Here is a 15,102-nt window from a genome sequence, read left to right as displayed (position 1 = left end):
GAATGCTTTATTCCTGTTAATAATGGGCATAATGAAGATCTGCTTTAGAATCTGAGAATGTTAAAGTGAGAAAGAACAAAAAAAATTAGCCGCCAAATTCAGTTCTCATTTTACAGATGAGGAAGTCGATGGCTGGAGGGGTGAAATACTAAAGGTCACATAACTAGTTAATGGCCACACCAGGACCAAGACTTGGTCATTTCCTAATTCTCAAGTCCTGTTCTTTTCACTGAGGTATTCTGCCTCTTTAAATATCTTTTTAATTATACAAGTTTGATTTAGGAAAAAGACGAGAATTCGGTGGGTAGGAAATGTAGAAATGCAACATACAGGCCATTTTGAAATTGGTTCAAAGGGCATCATGTAAAATTATATTCTCTTGATCATCTTATTGCAAAGTCTGAACAAGACTATTTCACCAGTCTTGTCAGATATATAAAAGCAATGCAGGTGTTTTCAGAAGAAAATGTATATGACTTAGTAGGATAAAAGCTTAAATTGCTTTGTCAGATATAGCAATAAGCCTTTTCAAAACATGAATGTAGATTGCTCTTCCTGGAACCAGTCCCTGAATGGTTGGCAAAAGGGTTCACATTACCATTTTATTGAATAAAACCCCAAATTGCATTTTAACTACTTTCAGACACAAAGGACAGATCACACAGTTCAAATTTTGGCAAATCTCTCAATTTTTCAGGGACTGATTACCAGGGCATTTGATTTCCTATTAAGGCTACCTGATTTTTTATTTTTTTCCCCACTTACTAATTCTATCAAGGAGTGCAACTGGGGAAATAATTTGACATAATAGGCCATCTAGCCCATATTTGACTTTGTAAAATGTTTGATAATAAAGGAAGCTGAAAGCAGAGGCAGAAAAACAATGCTATTTTTCACTTATCTTCTTGTTTATCCAGAATTTCATAGTCTTCTGATGCCACCGAATAAATTATATGGTACAGTACCTAACCCATAGAAAACATTTAATAAATTGTTTCTAACAAAATGCATATTAGCTGTGCCATAATTCCATCTTGGTGTTCTCTTTCTTAAATTCCATGTTTGTGTTGAGTAAAACAATTTTTCCTTTTCTTTCTTAACTGTTAGATAAAATTATTGATTCATTTTTAATGTTAATCTCTTTTGTCTGGGTATTTCTATTTCACTAGTGATCAGGAGCAATGAATGAAGAGCTAGATATACCCTTGTTGAGCACCTAATAAGATACAAGACACCATCAAAAATAAATGATGGGGCAGCTAGGTTGCTCAATGGATTGAGAGCCAGTTCTAGAGAAGGGAGGTCCTGGATTCAAATTGAGCCTCAGAAACTTCCTAGATGTGACTCTGGGCAAGTCACTTAACCCCCAATGCCTAGCCCTTACCACTCTTATGCTTTGAAACCAATACTCAGCATTGATTCCAAGACAGAAGGTAAGGGTTTTTTTTAAGTGTATTATGAGGAAAGCATTCTATAAATCCAAACTCCTCACCATTCTGTATTAGTTTGTCAGTGCTGCTTACAATCTAGAATGGGTAGGTAAGAAAAACACACAAATAAATTATGGCTAAACTCTAAAAGGACATGAGATTGAGAGTTTACAAGATTTTTTTTAAATCTCAAAGCATATCGTATAGCAACAGTGGATCAAATTGCTTCATATTTTCTTTTCTTTTTTTTTTTTAGAATATTTTTCCATGGTTACATGATTCATGATTCCCTCCTTCTCCCCTCCCTGCTCCCCGAGCTTACAAGCAATTCCACTGGGTTATACATATATCATTGTTCAAAACCTATTTCCATATTATTCATATTTTCAGTAGAGTGATCTTTTAACATCAAAACCCCAATCATATCCCCATTGAACTACATGATTGATCATATGTTTTTCTTCTACATTTCTTCTCTGTATGTGGATAGCATTCTTTCTCAAAGTTCCCCTGGATTGTCCTGGGCCATTGCATTGCTGCTAGTAAAAAAGCCTATTACATTCGATTTTACCACAGTGTATCTGTCTCTGTGTACAATGTTCTCCTGGTTCTGCTCCTCTCGCTCTGCATCAGTTTCTGGAGGTCTTTCCAGTTCACATGGAATCCCTTCAGTTCATTATTCCTTTCAGCACAATAGTATTCCATCACCATCAGATACCACATTTTGTTCAGCCATTCCCCAATCAATGGATACCCCCTCATTTTCCAATTTTTTGCCACCACAAAGAGCATGGCTATAAATATTTTTGTACAAGTATTTTTCCCTATTATCTCTTTGGGGTACAAACCCAGCGGTGGTATGGCTGGATCAAAGGGTAAGCATTCTTTTAAAGCCCTTTATTGCTTTCTATTTTCAACCAAAAAGTTGGTACTTTTTAATATATATATATATATGTATATATATATATATATTAGAGAATAAATAGTCTCTTCCTAGAAGGAACTTGGTCTAATCACACTCTGCTATTGGCAGAATAAATGAGATTAAATGAGATAAGGACTTTGAAAAAGAGAGAGGAAGAAAGAAGAGTGCTCCTATTCTTATCCTTGTTAACTCTGACATTTCTGTTTCCTTAAAACTAACACTTCAAGATTCTCTTTGAAGGCAATATTTAATTTGAAATCTGCTCTAAAAATAATTTTCCAAATAGAACACTCCAGCCTCTTCCAAGTGGTAAGATCCTTTATACCTGAATGATAGTATGAGGTGACATTCTATGCTGATGACAATTTAAATGCCTCCTTGAGGGCTTCATCTCTCAAAATAAACTTTTCCACTACAAGTCATGCATCAACGTAGTCACAGTCGTCTAAAAAGGAACAGAAATTGTCTGTGGATCTTTCCTGTATTTACTTGAGTGTGTGAGTAGCTTTTCTTAACACTTATGTCTTCAAAGAAGTGAAATTAATATACACATTACCAACTAGATTACTGTAGAACCCTGCAGGTAACTTAGCAAAGAAGGAAGCACTATAAGAACAAAGAACTAGACCAGAGCTGGTTAATCAGAAGAGAAGAGAAGGCAGCTTGTTGAAGAAACTGTCATCCTGACATATTCAATTGGTGGGTCATTTCATCGCTGGCAGGAGCTCCTTCCATGAAGTGTAATTTTTACTCTCATCATTCGGCCAGGCTTTGGCTCAAATGCAATAGCAGTTTTGACTTAGGTTTAAATTATTCCCCTGACAGTCAAAAAATAGTAGGGGAGAGGAAGGGGAGAAAAAGAGAGTTCCCCACCCTCCCCTATTTCCTTCCCTCACCACCTCTTCGCCATGAAAATTTTCCTAATTTAGACCTCTACCTCACCATTAGATTTCAGCTCATCATGTTGCAGGTAAAGCCATCAAGCACAGTGTCAACTTTCAGAGCTCTGTGTGGTTGTCATGGAATCTCAGAATAAAAAATGTCACTAAGTTTATTGTTTGGGAATAACCCCAATAGTAAGCAAGGTATCTAGATACATCCATCAACACACACCATGAACCACACAAACCATCTGAAAATCTCTAGTGTTTGTCTCCTCTGCATCCAGGATATGGATGTGACCAGGTGTTAAGAGTCACTTCAGTTGCAGGATATAAAATAAACCCATATAAATAATCAGCATTTCTATATGTCCCCAACAAAGTCCAGAAAGAAGAGATAGAAAGAAAAATTCCATTTAAAATAACTGGAGGCACAGTGGATAGAGAGCCAGGCCTGAAGATGAGAGATCTTTAAGTTCAAAAATGGCCTCAGATGCTTCCTAGATGTGTGACCCTGAGCAAGTCACTTAACCCCAATAACTTAGCCCCCATCATCCTTCTGCCATTCTAAGATAGAAGGTAAGGGTTTAAAAATAAATCAACTAATTAAGTTAAATAACTTCAGATAATATAAAATACTTGGGAGTCTACCTGACAAGACAAACTCAGGAACCATAGAAATACAATTAAAAAATACTTTTTCACATAAATGAAGTCAAATCTAAACAGTTGGAAAAGTGTTAATTGCTCATGAATAAGCTGAGCCAAAACATTAAAAATGACAATTCTACCTAAATTAATTTACTTCTTCAATTCCATATCAATCAAATTACCAAAAAATATTTTCTAGAACTAGAAAAATATAATAACAAAATTCATCTGGAAGAACAAAGGTCAAAAATATCAAGAGAATCAATGGGGAAAAATATTAAGAAAGGTTGCCCAGCAATTCCAGATTTTAAATTGTATTACAAAGTGGTAGTCATCAAAACAACCTGGTACTGACTGAGAAATAGAATGATGGATCATTGGAATAGATTTGGTACACAATACATAGTAGTAAATGACATAATAATCCATTGTTTGACAACCCCAAATATCTAAGATTCGGGGATAAGAAATCACTATTTGACAAAAATGTCTGGGACAATTGGAAAGCAGTTTGGCAGAAGCTACATACAGAGTACACTGAGATAAGGTCAAAATAGGTACATGATTTAGTTATAAAGGGTGATAAAAGCAAAGTAGGGGGGAGTATGGAATATTTTACCTGTCAAATTATGGGAAGTAAAGCATTTATTTATGACAAAGGAAGATATAGAGAGCATTATGGGATATAAAATGCATAACTTGATTACATGAAATTAAAAAGAGTTTGCACAACAAGCTAAACCAGTATAGCCAAGATTAGAAGGAAAGCAAAAAACTGGGGGGGGGGGAGTAAGTTTCTCAAATATATGGAGAACTGAGTCAAATTTATAAGAATATGGTCATTCCCTAATTGATAAATGGCTGAAGGATATGAAGAGGCAGTTTTCAGAAAAAGAAATTAAAGCTATATGAATTCATATGAAAAAATGCTCTGATTCACTATTTTTGAAAAAAACTCTTATCTGTCTTAGAATCAATACTGGGTATTGGTTCCAGGGCAGAAGAGTGGTAAGGGCTAGGTAGTAATGGTTAAGGGAGTTGCCTGGATCACATAGCTAGGAAGCGTATGAGGTCAGGTTTGAATCCAAGACCTCCTGTCTCTAGGCCTGGCTCTTGATCCACTGAACCACCTAGCTATCCCATCTAAATCACCATATATTAGACAAATGCAAATTAAAACAACTCTGAGTTACCACCTCATATCTTTCAGATTGGTTGATATTACAGAAAAGAAAAATGGCAAATGTTGAAAAGGTTGTGAAAAAATAGGGATGCTGATGCATTGTTGGTAGAGTTGTAAATTAATCCAACCATTCTGAAGAGTAATTTGTATCTATGCCCAAAGGTACATCCTTTTTGACCCAGCAATGCCACTACCATATTTGTGTCCCAAAGAAAGCAATGAAAAAGTACTTATATATACAAAAATATTTATGGCAGCTCCTTTTGTGGTGGCAAAGAACTAGAAATCAAGGGGATGCCCATTAATTGAAGAGTGACTGAACAAGTTGTAGTTTATGATTGTGATGGAATAAAGAAATGATGAATAGAGTGCTTTCTGAAAAAATCTGGGAAGATTTACATGAACTGATACAAAGGGAAATGAATAGATCCAGAAGAATTTTGTACACACTAGAAGCAACATTGTGTGATAATCAGCCGTGAATGACTTAGCCGTTCTCAACAATAAAATGATCTAAGAAATTTCCAAAGTACTTGTGATGAAAAATACTATCCACCTCTAGAAAAATAACTAATGGAATCTGAATGCAGATTAAAACATACTTTTCATACTTCCTTTATTATTTGGGGGTGGGGTTTGGTCTGCATTTTCTTTTACAATGTGTTTAACATGGAAATGTTTTACATGACTGCACATATATAAGATACATCAAATTACTTGCCTTCTTAAAGAGGGGAAAGAGAAAAAGAGAATTTGGAACTCATATTTTTAAAAAGGGAATCCTAAAATTTTTTGTCTATAATGTAATTGAGAAAAAATGATAAAAAATTAAATGAAAAAAAAAAGAATCACTCAAGTAGTATTGAAGAATTAACTAATTCAGTCAGAGTATATATTGACTGGGTTACTCCAGAATTAATTTAACATTTATTTTGTCTTTCCAAATTACACTTACCTGAATTATAAAACATAACTTCTATCAGAATCATACAACAAATTGCCACAACTGAATTTTCACTTTAGTCATATAGGCACAGCATGAAACCCACAGCATAAAACTGAACATTTGGGAAAGTCAGAAAAGGAAAATTAGGCCCTTCTCCCAGTTTTCCAGGGATGCCAGAAAAATCCAGGGTTTGGCTTTGAATTATCTGAATAGTTTGGGCATTGTGAAAACACAGGGGCTTAAAATAATCATTTTACAAGGGAGTATATTTTCCAAGAAATAAGAATTGTCAGAACAATTTGGTAGAATCTTTCTGGTTTTGAATAGAAGTTTTCTGTGCAAGAAATGTTTGTTATTTATGCATTTTAAAAATCAATCTGTTGGGGCAGCTGGGTGGCTCAGTGGATTGAGAGCCAGGCCTAGAGACAAGAGGTCCTAGGTTCAAATCCAGCCTCAGACACTTCCCAGCTGTGTGACCCTGGGCAAGTCACTTGACCCCCATTGCCTACCCTTACCAATCTTCCACCTATAAGTCAATACACAGAAGTAAAGGGTTTAAAATTTAAAAAAAAAATAAATTAAAAAAAAATCAATCTGTTGTCATTTCTTTATCAATTTATGTTTTCCCTCAGACTAAGTTATAGAGGTTATATGACATGGTTCAATAAAAGATCTGCAGAGTGCAACACTGGCTTATAGAACTATCTCTCCAGTTCACAATTCCCCTTAACTATTTAAGTAAATACTAAGTCAGAAAAGAAAAAAGTGTATTCCTTCTTAGTGAAATCAGATTAAAAGGAGAACACATCTCTAGGTTTATGTTGGTGATAAAGGCTTTTTAAAAATATTTTTTAACATAATGAATTAGAAAATGTTATTCTTTTAATAGATTTCACAACTGTCAGAATCTCATCCAATGAATTAGAACTGGATCTGTTTGAAGTTCTCTTATAATCTTTGATAAGCACTTTGAAATGAAAAGTTCTGAAATAGGAGTTACATATATGAGAAGCTGATAGAATACCAATCACTGCATTGGAGGAAATCCTTCTTGGACTGTATTATAGACACAATTCACATTCATTTCACTATTTATATTGGTTCTAGATAGCCTACATTTTCTAATCTAATCTCAACCTGGTGTTCAAAGCTTTCCATCAGTTTCCAACACTATCTCATAAAACTCACTTCATGTTTCCCTTTCCTGACAACCATTCTGATCACTCCTTTTTTATATCACCTAAGAACTTTGTATTTGGTTCATACTATATTAATGTATTTGTCAGTATATGAAATTGGCTGCTTAATGAGTTCTCTATAACTAGAGTTGTTCAAGCAAAGGTCAAATGACCACTTGGGAATGCTAGTAGAGTAGGGGGTCAGATTAAACAGCATCTGAAGTCCTTTTCAATTCTGAGGTTTTATAATTTCACAGTGGCTGGCAAGCCAGTCATGCAACAGGAGTGAGGATAAATAGATGGCACAGTGGATAGAGCACTTAGGCCTCATCAGGAAGTTGTTCGTCAGTTGTTTTCAGTCTTTGTGATTGTCGGATTCTTCATGATCCTCTTTGGAGTTTTTTTGGCAAAGATACTAGAGTGGTTTGCCATTTCTTTCAGGAATACCTGAATTCAGATATGACCACAGGCTGTATGACCCTGGGCCAGTCATTTCATCTCTATTTGTCTCAGTTTCCTCATTTGAAAAATGAGGGTGATAATATCACCTACTTCCCAGGGTTGTTGTGGGGATCCAATGAAATATTTATAAAGCACTTAGTCCAATGGCTGGTACATAATAAACTCTATATGAATACTTATTCCTTTCCTTTCCTTTCCCCAAAAATTTAAATGTAAAAAAAAATAATAAACCTACTGGGAAGTTTCTAAAACCTTGTAGAGAGTCTGGAAAAATATGAACAAAAATTACAAAGTGGGAGGGTTGTGATCCACACCAATAGAGGGAATGCCCACAAAAATATGATGGTGGAGGCAATGAAGTAGATAAATTACCTTGGGTACACTTCCAGCTGAGTTATAAATATTCTTCAAGAGATGGGGTTATGTATTCACTTTATGTTGGAATCTCCAAGTAGCACCACATTCACCTAGGTCTGTGTTGGCTAACCTATGGCACGTGTGCCAGAGGGGGCTGCTCCCCTCCCCCTCTCCATGAGCCTGAGCACATTTCTCACATGACCCATCCCTCTGCCCAGCAGCCCAATGGGAGGACTTCTTGCCTCCCCTTTCTGGAGTAAGGCAGGGGGAGGGGCTCACATGCGGCATGAGGGTGCAGTCTGGGCACTCAATCTCTAAAAGGTTCACCATCACTGGCCTAGGTAATTATAACAGCTAACATTTGTATAGTGCTTCAGGATTTTGCAAAGCACTTTATAGACATTGTTTCATTTGGGACTCATAATAACTCCATGAGGTAGCTGTACTAGGTATTTTTATGCCCATTTTATGGAGGAAAACTTTAATTTGGAGAAAGATTAAGTGACTTGCCCATAGCCACACAGCTATAAGAATCAAAGGCAGAATTTAAATTCAGGTCTTCTTAAATAAATTTAAAATAATCAGCAGAGGGAAGGCACTACAATTAAGGAAGATCAGAAAAAGCTGCCTGTGCCATTTCTTCCACAGGCATCTGGGAATGACTTATCTCTATAGCCAAATTCATGTCTATCTTAAGAGTGCCTGACTTTCTGGAGTCAGAAAGACCTGATTTCAAATCCTACCTCAGATACTTACTAGCTGTGTGGCCCTGAGCAAGTTGCTTAACCTTTCCCAGCCTCAGTTTCCTCATCTTTAAAAAGGCAATAATAATAGCATCTACCTCAAAATTATAAAGATCAAGTGAGATAATGTGTAAAGCTCTTCAAAAATAAATATTAGTTATTTAAGAAAGCAAAGTGATATGGGGGCTAGAGTGCCAGACTTGAGTTCAAATCCAGGTTCAGAGCAAGAGATTTCTCTCTCTTAGCCTCAGTATCCCCATCCATAAAATAAAGATCATAATAGCACCTACCTTCTAGGATTATTGTGAGAATAAAATGAGTTGTGATATATAAAGTCCTATCTATTACCTATCTTATTATGTATCCCATTCTTCAAAAAATGTTAACATTTAACTCTAAGAAGCCCTTTTTAAAAAAAATCAGTTCCATCCAACTACTCTTACCCTATTTGCCCCCTATACCCACAGCACTTATATACTTGCTTTGGATGATATTGGTGTCTTGGGGTGGGGTAGAAGACTGAGGTATAGTACAAAATATTGTAAAAAGATTAAAAGAGACCTCATAATTGCATGTGTCTTTCAACAAAAGGTAATTTCACCTTTTGGAGCATTGACTTCCTCCTTTATAAAATGAAAGAGGTTAGAGTAGATAATCTCTAATTGATGAGTTTTATGATGTGTTGATTTTATTGATGTTCTTAGGCCATTTTATGTAGTACTTTAATGTTTGTAAAGCTCTTGACATACATTATGTTAGATGGATGGATGTTTGGATGGATTAATGGATGGATGGATGAATGGATGGATGGAATAAGCATTTACTAAGCAGTAAATGTACCAGGCATGTACTAAGTACTTTATAAATATTATCTCATTTAATCCTCACAACTCCAAGAAGTAGATATTGTTGTTGTTGTTTGTTATTATTATTATTATTATTATTATTATTATCCCCATTTAGAACAGTCAGCTAGTGAAGTGAATGGAGTGTCAAATCTGGAGTCAGGAACTGATGAATTCAAATCCAAGTTCAGTAACTTACTAAATGTGTGACTGTGGCCAAGTCACTTTGCTTCTGTCCAAATGTAAAATGGGGATATTAATAGCGCTTCCCTTCCAGAGTCATAATGAAGGTCAAATGAGATAATATTTGCAAAGTGCTTAATGTTTTTTTCTTCCTCCCATTTCAAGGATGAGGAAACTAAGGCTGAAATAAAGTGACTTACTTGGGGTCACAGAGCTTGTATGTATCTAAGATAGGCTTCAGCCTCAAGTCTTCCTTCCTCCAGTCCCAACAGTCTGTCCCCAGTATTGTGGCTGCCTCCTCAAGGCAAAAGCTTCTCTTTTATCTTATCACAATTCCAAATATGGGCTTCTAAACATATCTAACACTCAATAAATGGCCAGACAAACTTCATCAAACTCTTGTAATTATCATTCTCAATAGGAGACATTTACAATTTACGAAATGTCTCAGCATGATGTACTGAAAATTTGGAATGCGAATTTTTATTTTTGGAGAATACAATTGGAACTAGAGGGAGCACTTGTCAGTGTAGAATCCTGTGGAAAAGAACAATGAAGCTTTATGTTCCACCTCCTGCCTTCCTAACGGTGTTTTATTTCTCTCCTCAAATCACTGCAAAATTTTACCCACACGATCCATCTGCTCTCCTCTCACATGAATGATTTGTGTGTTGGTGCAATGGAATATTCCTTCAGAATAATGCAGTTTCTGCAGTAAAAAAAAAGTAATAATATATCTTCCCTTTCAAAATTACAGCTATGAAATTCATACTTTTGCTTCATTTTCCTCTTGACTACCAGCCTTGTTCACTGTGATATGATGAGGGAAAAAAAAGTCATAAGACATTAACTATTTTACTCTTCTATATTCCAAACATAAATTCAACCGTGCAGCCTGTTCTGTGCATTATTTGGATAAACATGGGTATTGATCTGTAAATTAAAAATAGTCTCTCAATCTTATTCTCCATTGTAAAACTACTTGGTTATATTGCTTAATATCGTGTAAATTTTATGGCAGTGAGAACGCTAGCAAAGAAAACAAGAAACTAAGCAATAAATAACATAGTATTATGATAGAAGAATCACTGGAAATAAATTCTTAAGATCAAGAAAGTACATCACTATTCTGTTATCTCAGTAAATGAATAAACCAAAAATTATCAGGAGCAGCTTATTCTCGATGCCACTTTTGTAGATTATTCATTTAACCACACATTAAGATGTGTAGTTCAAATATAGCAGTTAGGAAAGGAAAAGTAACATTTATCTGATCCATTTCCTTAAGAAAGAATATTTCAGCAATCTTGGGAGCCTTCAATTGTATAATTTAATGAGAGGGGTAATTTATATTCCAGAGATAGTAATGTGTGATACCAGTCATTACTAAATAGCCAGTAAAAAGATTTGTCATTCTGCCTTCAGTTCTGCATAATATAAAATACTCTTGTATATTTTGCCAAATATGTAGCGTGAAGTGATGGAGATAGCCATTCATCATTGCAGCTGGGGTTTGGCCTACCACGGAATTTTCTGTATTTTGGAACAGCAAAAAATTGATATTACACTATCTATGACCATTTTAGACTTGGACACTTTTGAATGAAATATTTGAGAAAGTTTATTTTGGAACTTGGTATTTTAAAAGCTTACTTTATAGATAATTCAACAATAATGGCCTCTATAATTTGTGCCAGCGTTCAGATTAAAGAGTTTTCTTGAGGTATTCATCTTGGACGTTCAAGCAGCCCAGGAAGAGTACTAGATATGGAGTCAGGAAGTTCAGATTCAGCCTCAGATACTCATTAGCTGGACAAGTCACTTAATCTCTGTGTCTCCATTTCTCTGCCTGTGAAATTATGGTAATAAGAGTATCCATCTCCCAGGGTTGTTGTGAGGCTAAAAAGAGATAATATTTGGTTATTTGTTTGTTTGTTTGTTTGTTTGTTTTAGGATATTTTTCCAAAGTTACATGATTCATATTCTCTTCCTCCCTTCTTCCCTCCCCCGTCCCGGAGCTGACAAGCAATTCCACTGGTTTATGCATGTGTTTGAGATAATATTTGTAAAGCAATCCACAAGCCTTAAAGCTTATAGAGATGCAAGCTATTTTTTATTTTAATTTTTACATTATTTGTTTCAACATTAACAGTCATATAAAAAATACACGAGGTTTTAATAATTCAGGATGACCACTAGAGGAGACATTTGATGGTCGTTCATCAAACATCCTTTCAGATACATTCCCACAAACACCATTAGTAATCATTGTAGGACATGTTTGTCGTTTGTGGTTTTTAAACTGAAGATTTAATATGTTTCTGTAGCCTGTACACCATTTTTATCTTTAATGTTCTATAAGAGCCCAGGTCTTGGTCCCAGAATCAAAACAGCCAGGTATCTGGCTTTGGAGATTTGGGAACCCACATAAACAAAACAAACTTACAAAAATAGGTGTACCCCACCTATTGTCTACCCCACACACCAAAGCTAACCAGTTGGTACAGCCATTCAACAATATCTTCAACTGTTTGAGCTGTCCCAAAATAGGATTAGCTGCCTCACTGGAAGCTCTTAAACCCAGGTTGGATGACTCCCTGGGTGGAGATTTTGTAGATCAGATTCCTATTTAGGGACAAATTAGTTCAGATGACTTTTGAAGACCTTTCCAATCTCTGAGATTCTGGGGTACTCCATTCAGCACCTCTTCTACGTAATGCCCAGTGCTTGACACAGAGATAAAAAACCAAACAGTCCCTGTCTGCAAAAGGCAGGTATTTTCTTAGGGTGTTATGTATGCCACTAAAAGGAAAGCTAAAGTAAAGAAAGGTCAGAGATGCATGAAGAGGTTGGGAGTTGGGAGTGGAGGGAATCTCTGCTTCCTGGAAGAGGTGGATAAGGGAAGGCTTCTTGTCAGTGACCCTCGAGCTGGGCTTTGAAGGGGAGGATTTCCAAAGAAGTAACTTCATAAATAATCAGATTCATTAGGAAAGTATTTTATTTTGCCAGATTTCTGCTAATAATTGTATATTGCGATGGCTTTGGAAGCAAGGGTTCTTCACGTAGGTACTGTTATATATTATTTTATTAGAAATTTGTTCTTTCAGAGTGCCACATGTATTCAGAAGGCTCCATTTCTCATTAGGTGAATGGGAGGCACAGTGGATAGAATATTGGACTGCGGGGTACCTGAGTTCGCATCCAGCCACATATACTTAGAAGCTGTGCAACCCTGGTAGAGCCACTTACATCTGTCTTCTTCCATATCCTTAACTGTAAAATGGGAATAATAATAGCCCCATTCCTCCTGTTGTGAGAAGCACTTCCTAAACCTAGCACTATCTAAATGCCAGCCAGATATCATTATTATAATTTCCCAGATATGTCACAGAATATATGCAGTACCATATAAAAATAAATAACACATGAGGAACAACCATAAAATAGTGAAAATGACTTTGTGTGTAACTTCTGGAATTAATTCAATTCTTTTTATACTTTACATGGAGAGTGGATACATTTATCATATAGAATTCAATGATTCTGGTTATGTGGGCCCTGCAGATACAATGAAAAGAGGCATAACTCTCACCTCCACCCTCCACCCCCATAGCCTGTACTCTGGGACAAAAGAACAGGCGATGTGGCATGGGAGAAAGAACTTTGGGTCTGCCAAGCAGAGGACCTTCCTTTGAGGCCTGACTCGTGTTTCTTACTACCTATGCGACCTTGGGCAAGTCACTTAAACTTTCCAATTCAAGCATTTAACTGCTTTGTGCCTCAGTTTCCCCACCTATAAGATGAGGCTAATAAGAGCCTCCACCTCCCAGGGTTGTTGTGAAGACAGAAAAATTAGCATTTATTACATGTGTGTAAGTCTTCATGTTAGAAACTAGAAATATAAAAACAGTATGAAACATCATAGTCCCTACCCTCAAGCAACTTATAGTCTTGTGGGCTGGGGGATACATTCCTTAGGAAAAAGACAAGATAATTTGAGAAAGGAGAGAATACTAATCACTAAGAGGACTGAGAAGGCTTTCCTTAGGAGGTAGCCCAAGGCTTCCAGGAAGCTCAGGTTTATAGGACTGAGGTGATAAGGGAATATGGAGATACACACAGCCCAGCCTAGCAGAGATGGGAGGTGAATTACTCAATTTGGGAAACCTTTGGTCTGCGACCTTCAGTCTCCTCTTCTCTCTAAATGAAAGAAGTTGACCAGATGCTGTCCACCTTTAAACTCTTTGATCTGAAGATAGATATGTAGCTTTGTAAATAAAAGAAAAAACACCCTCTGATGCTTCTGAAGCACAGTTTTTTCATCAAGAATTTTTTTTTCTTTTCTGCAGGGAAGTAGATCAAGACTCGGATGGACATGTCAGCTTTAAAGACTTTGAATATGCAATGAACTATGGTCAAAATGAAGAGTGAATACTGGAATCTGCTTATGCTGAATTCCAGAAGGCAAGGGATTCCACATGAGATCAACTCAACACCCAATGTTTTGAGAAACTGCTTTTGAGACTATTGTAACATTTATCCTGTTCTTAATAGATTATAAATATATAATTCAGTATGTTTTCATTCTGAATCATTCTAATTTACAAATAATATCACTTTAATTATGCACTCCCTGTGATTAGACTCTTGATTCTAGTTTTTAGTTAATGTGACTTTTAGCTTTTATAATGGTCTAGTCTCTTCGCTAATAATACATTAGAGGAAGTTGGAATATGATATGATAAAAATTTAAGTGTCTCAGAATTCTCGTGGATAATCACATGTAGATTATTACTGATAAAAGGATAGTCTATTACCTGGCCAATAGCCTTAAAGGAGAATGTATTAAAAAGTGAAATGTCCAAATTGTAATTCCATTTGGAAAGGCTGATTAGAAACATTAATGTAAAGAGAATTTGAAGGAAGAGATTGTTGAAGGGCAAATCAGTTAAATTCAGAGGAAGAAGTTACTTTTAAGCCTTTATGGTAAAAACTGAGCATAGTTTCTGTTCTCATCAATTTAACAGTTGATTGAATGGATAAGGAATGGCAAAAACACCAGAGAAGAGGGAGAGGTTATACAGTTTCAATTTCCTGATATATATTGTAAATATATGTAAGAAATATGGGCACTTATATATGATGACTTAATCAAATACCTATGTAGCTACAGGTTTTGAGTCATTAATTTATCTTAAAACTCCTTCCTGAGCATAGGAGATACTTTATGAGTGTTGAATTCAGTCATGGAATATGCAGAGCATTTGCCCAAAGCTTCAGAGAAACACAAAAAGAGTTTAAGACATGACTCCTGCCTT

At 35.9% G+C, this 15,102-nt stretch overlaps 1 protein-coding gene across 1 annotated transcript in view; it reads left to right on the top strand.

Annotated features, from left to right (window-relative positions):
• Nucleotides 1–14,492, top strand: part of EFCAB11 (EF-hand calcium binding domain 11) — a 185,181-nt gene extending 170,689 nt beyond the window's left edge. Inside the window, exon 6 of the mRNA XM_044664997.1 lies at nucleotides 14,134–14,492. Coding sequence (XP_044520932.1) covers nucleotides 14,134–14,215 — 82 coding nt within the window. The 3' untranslated portion in view covers nucleotides 14,216–14,492. The remainder of the gene's footprint in view (nucleotides 1–14,133) is intronic.
• The last annotated feature ends 610 nt before the right edge of the window (nucleotides 14,493–15,102 follow it).

The sequence above is a fragment of the Gracilinanus agilis genome, chromosome 2, assembly GCF_016433145.1.
Source record: "Gracilinanus agilis isolate LMUSP501 chromosome 2, AgileGrace, whole genome shotgun sequence".
Classification (NCBI taxonomy): domain Eukaryota; kingdom Metazoa; phylum Chordata; class Mammalia; order Didelphimorphia; family Didelphidae; genus Gracilinanus; species Gracilinanus agilis.
This window is presented reverse-complemented; position numbering and strand designations above follow the sequence as displayed.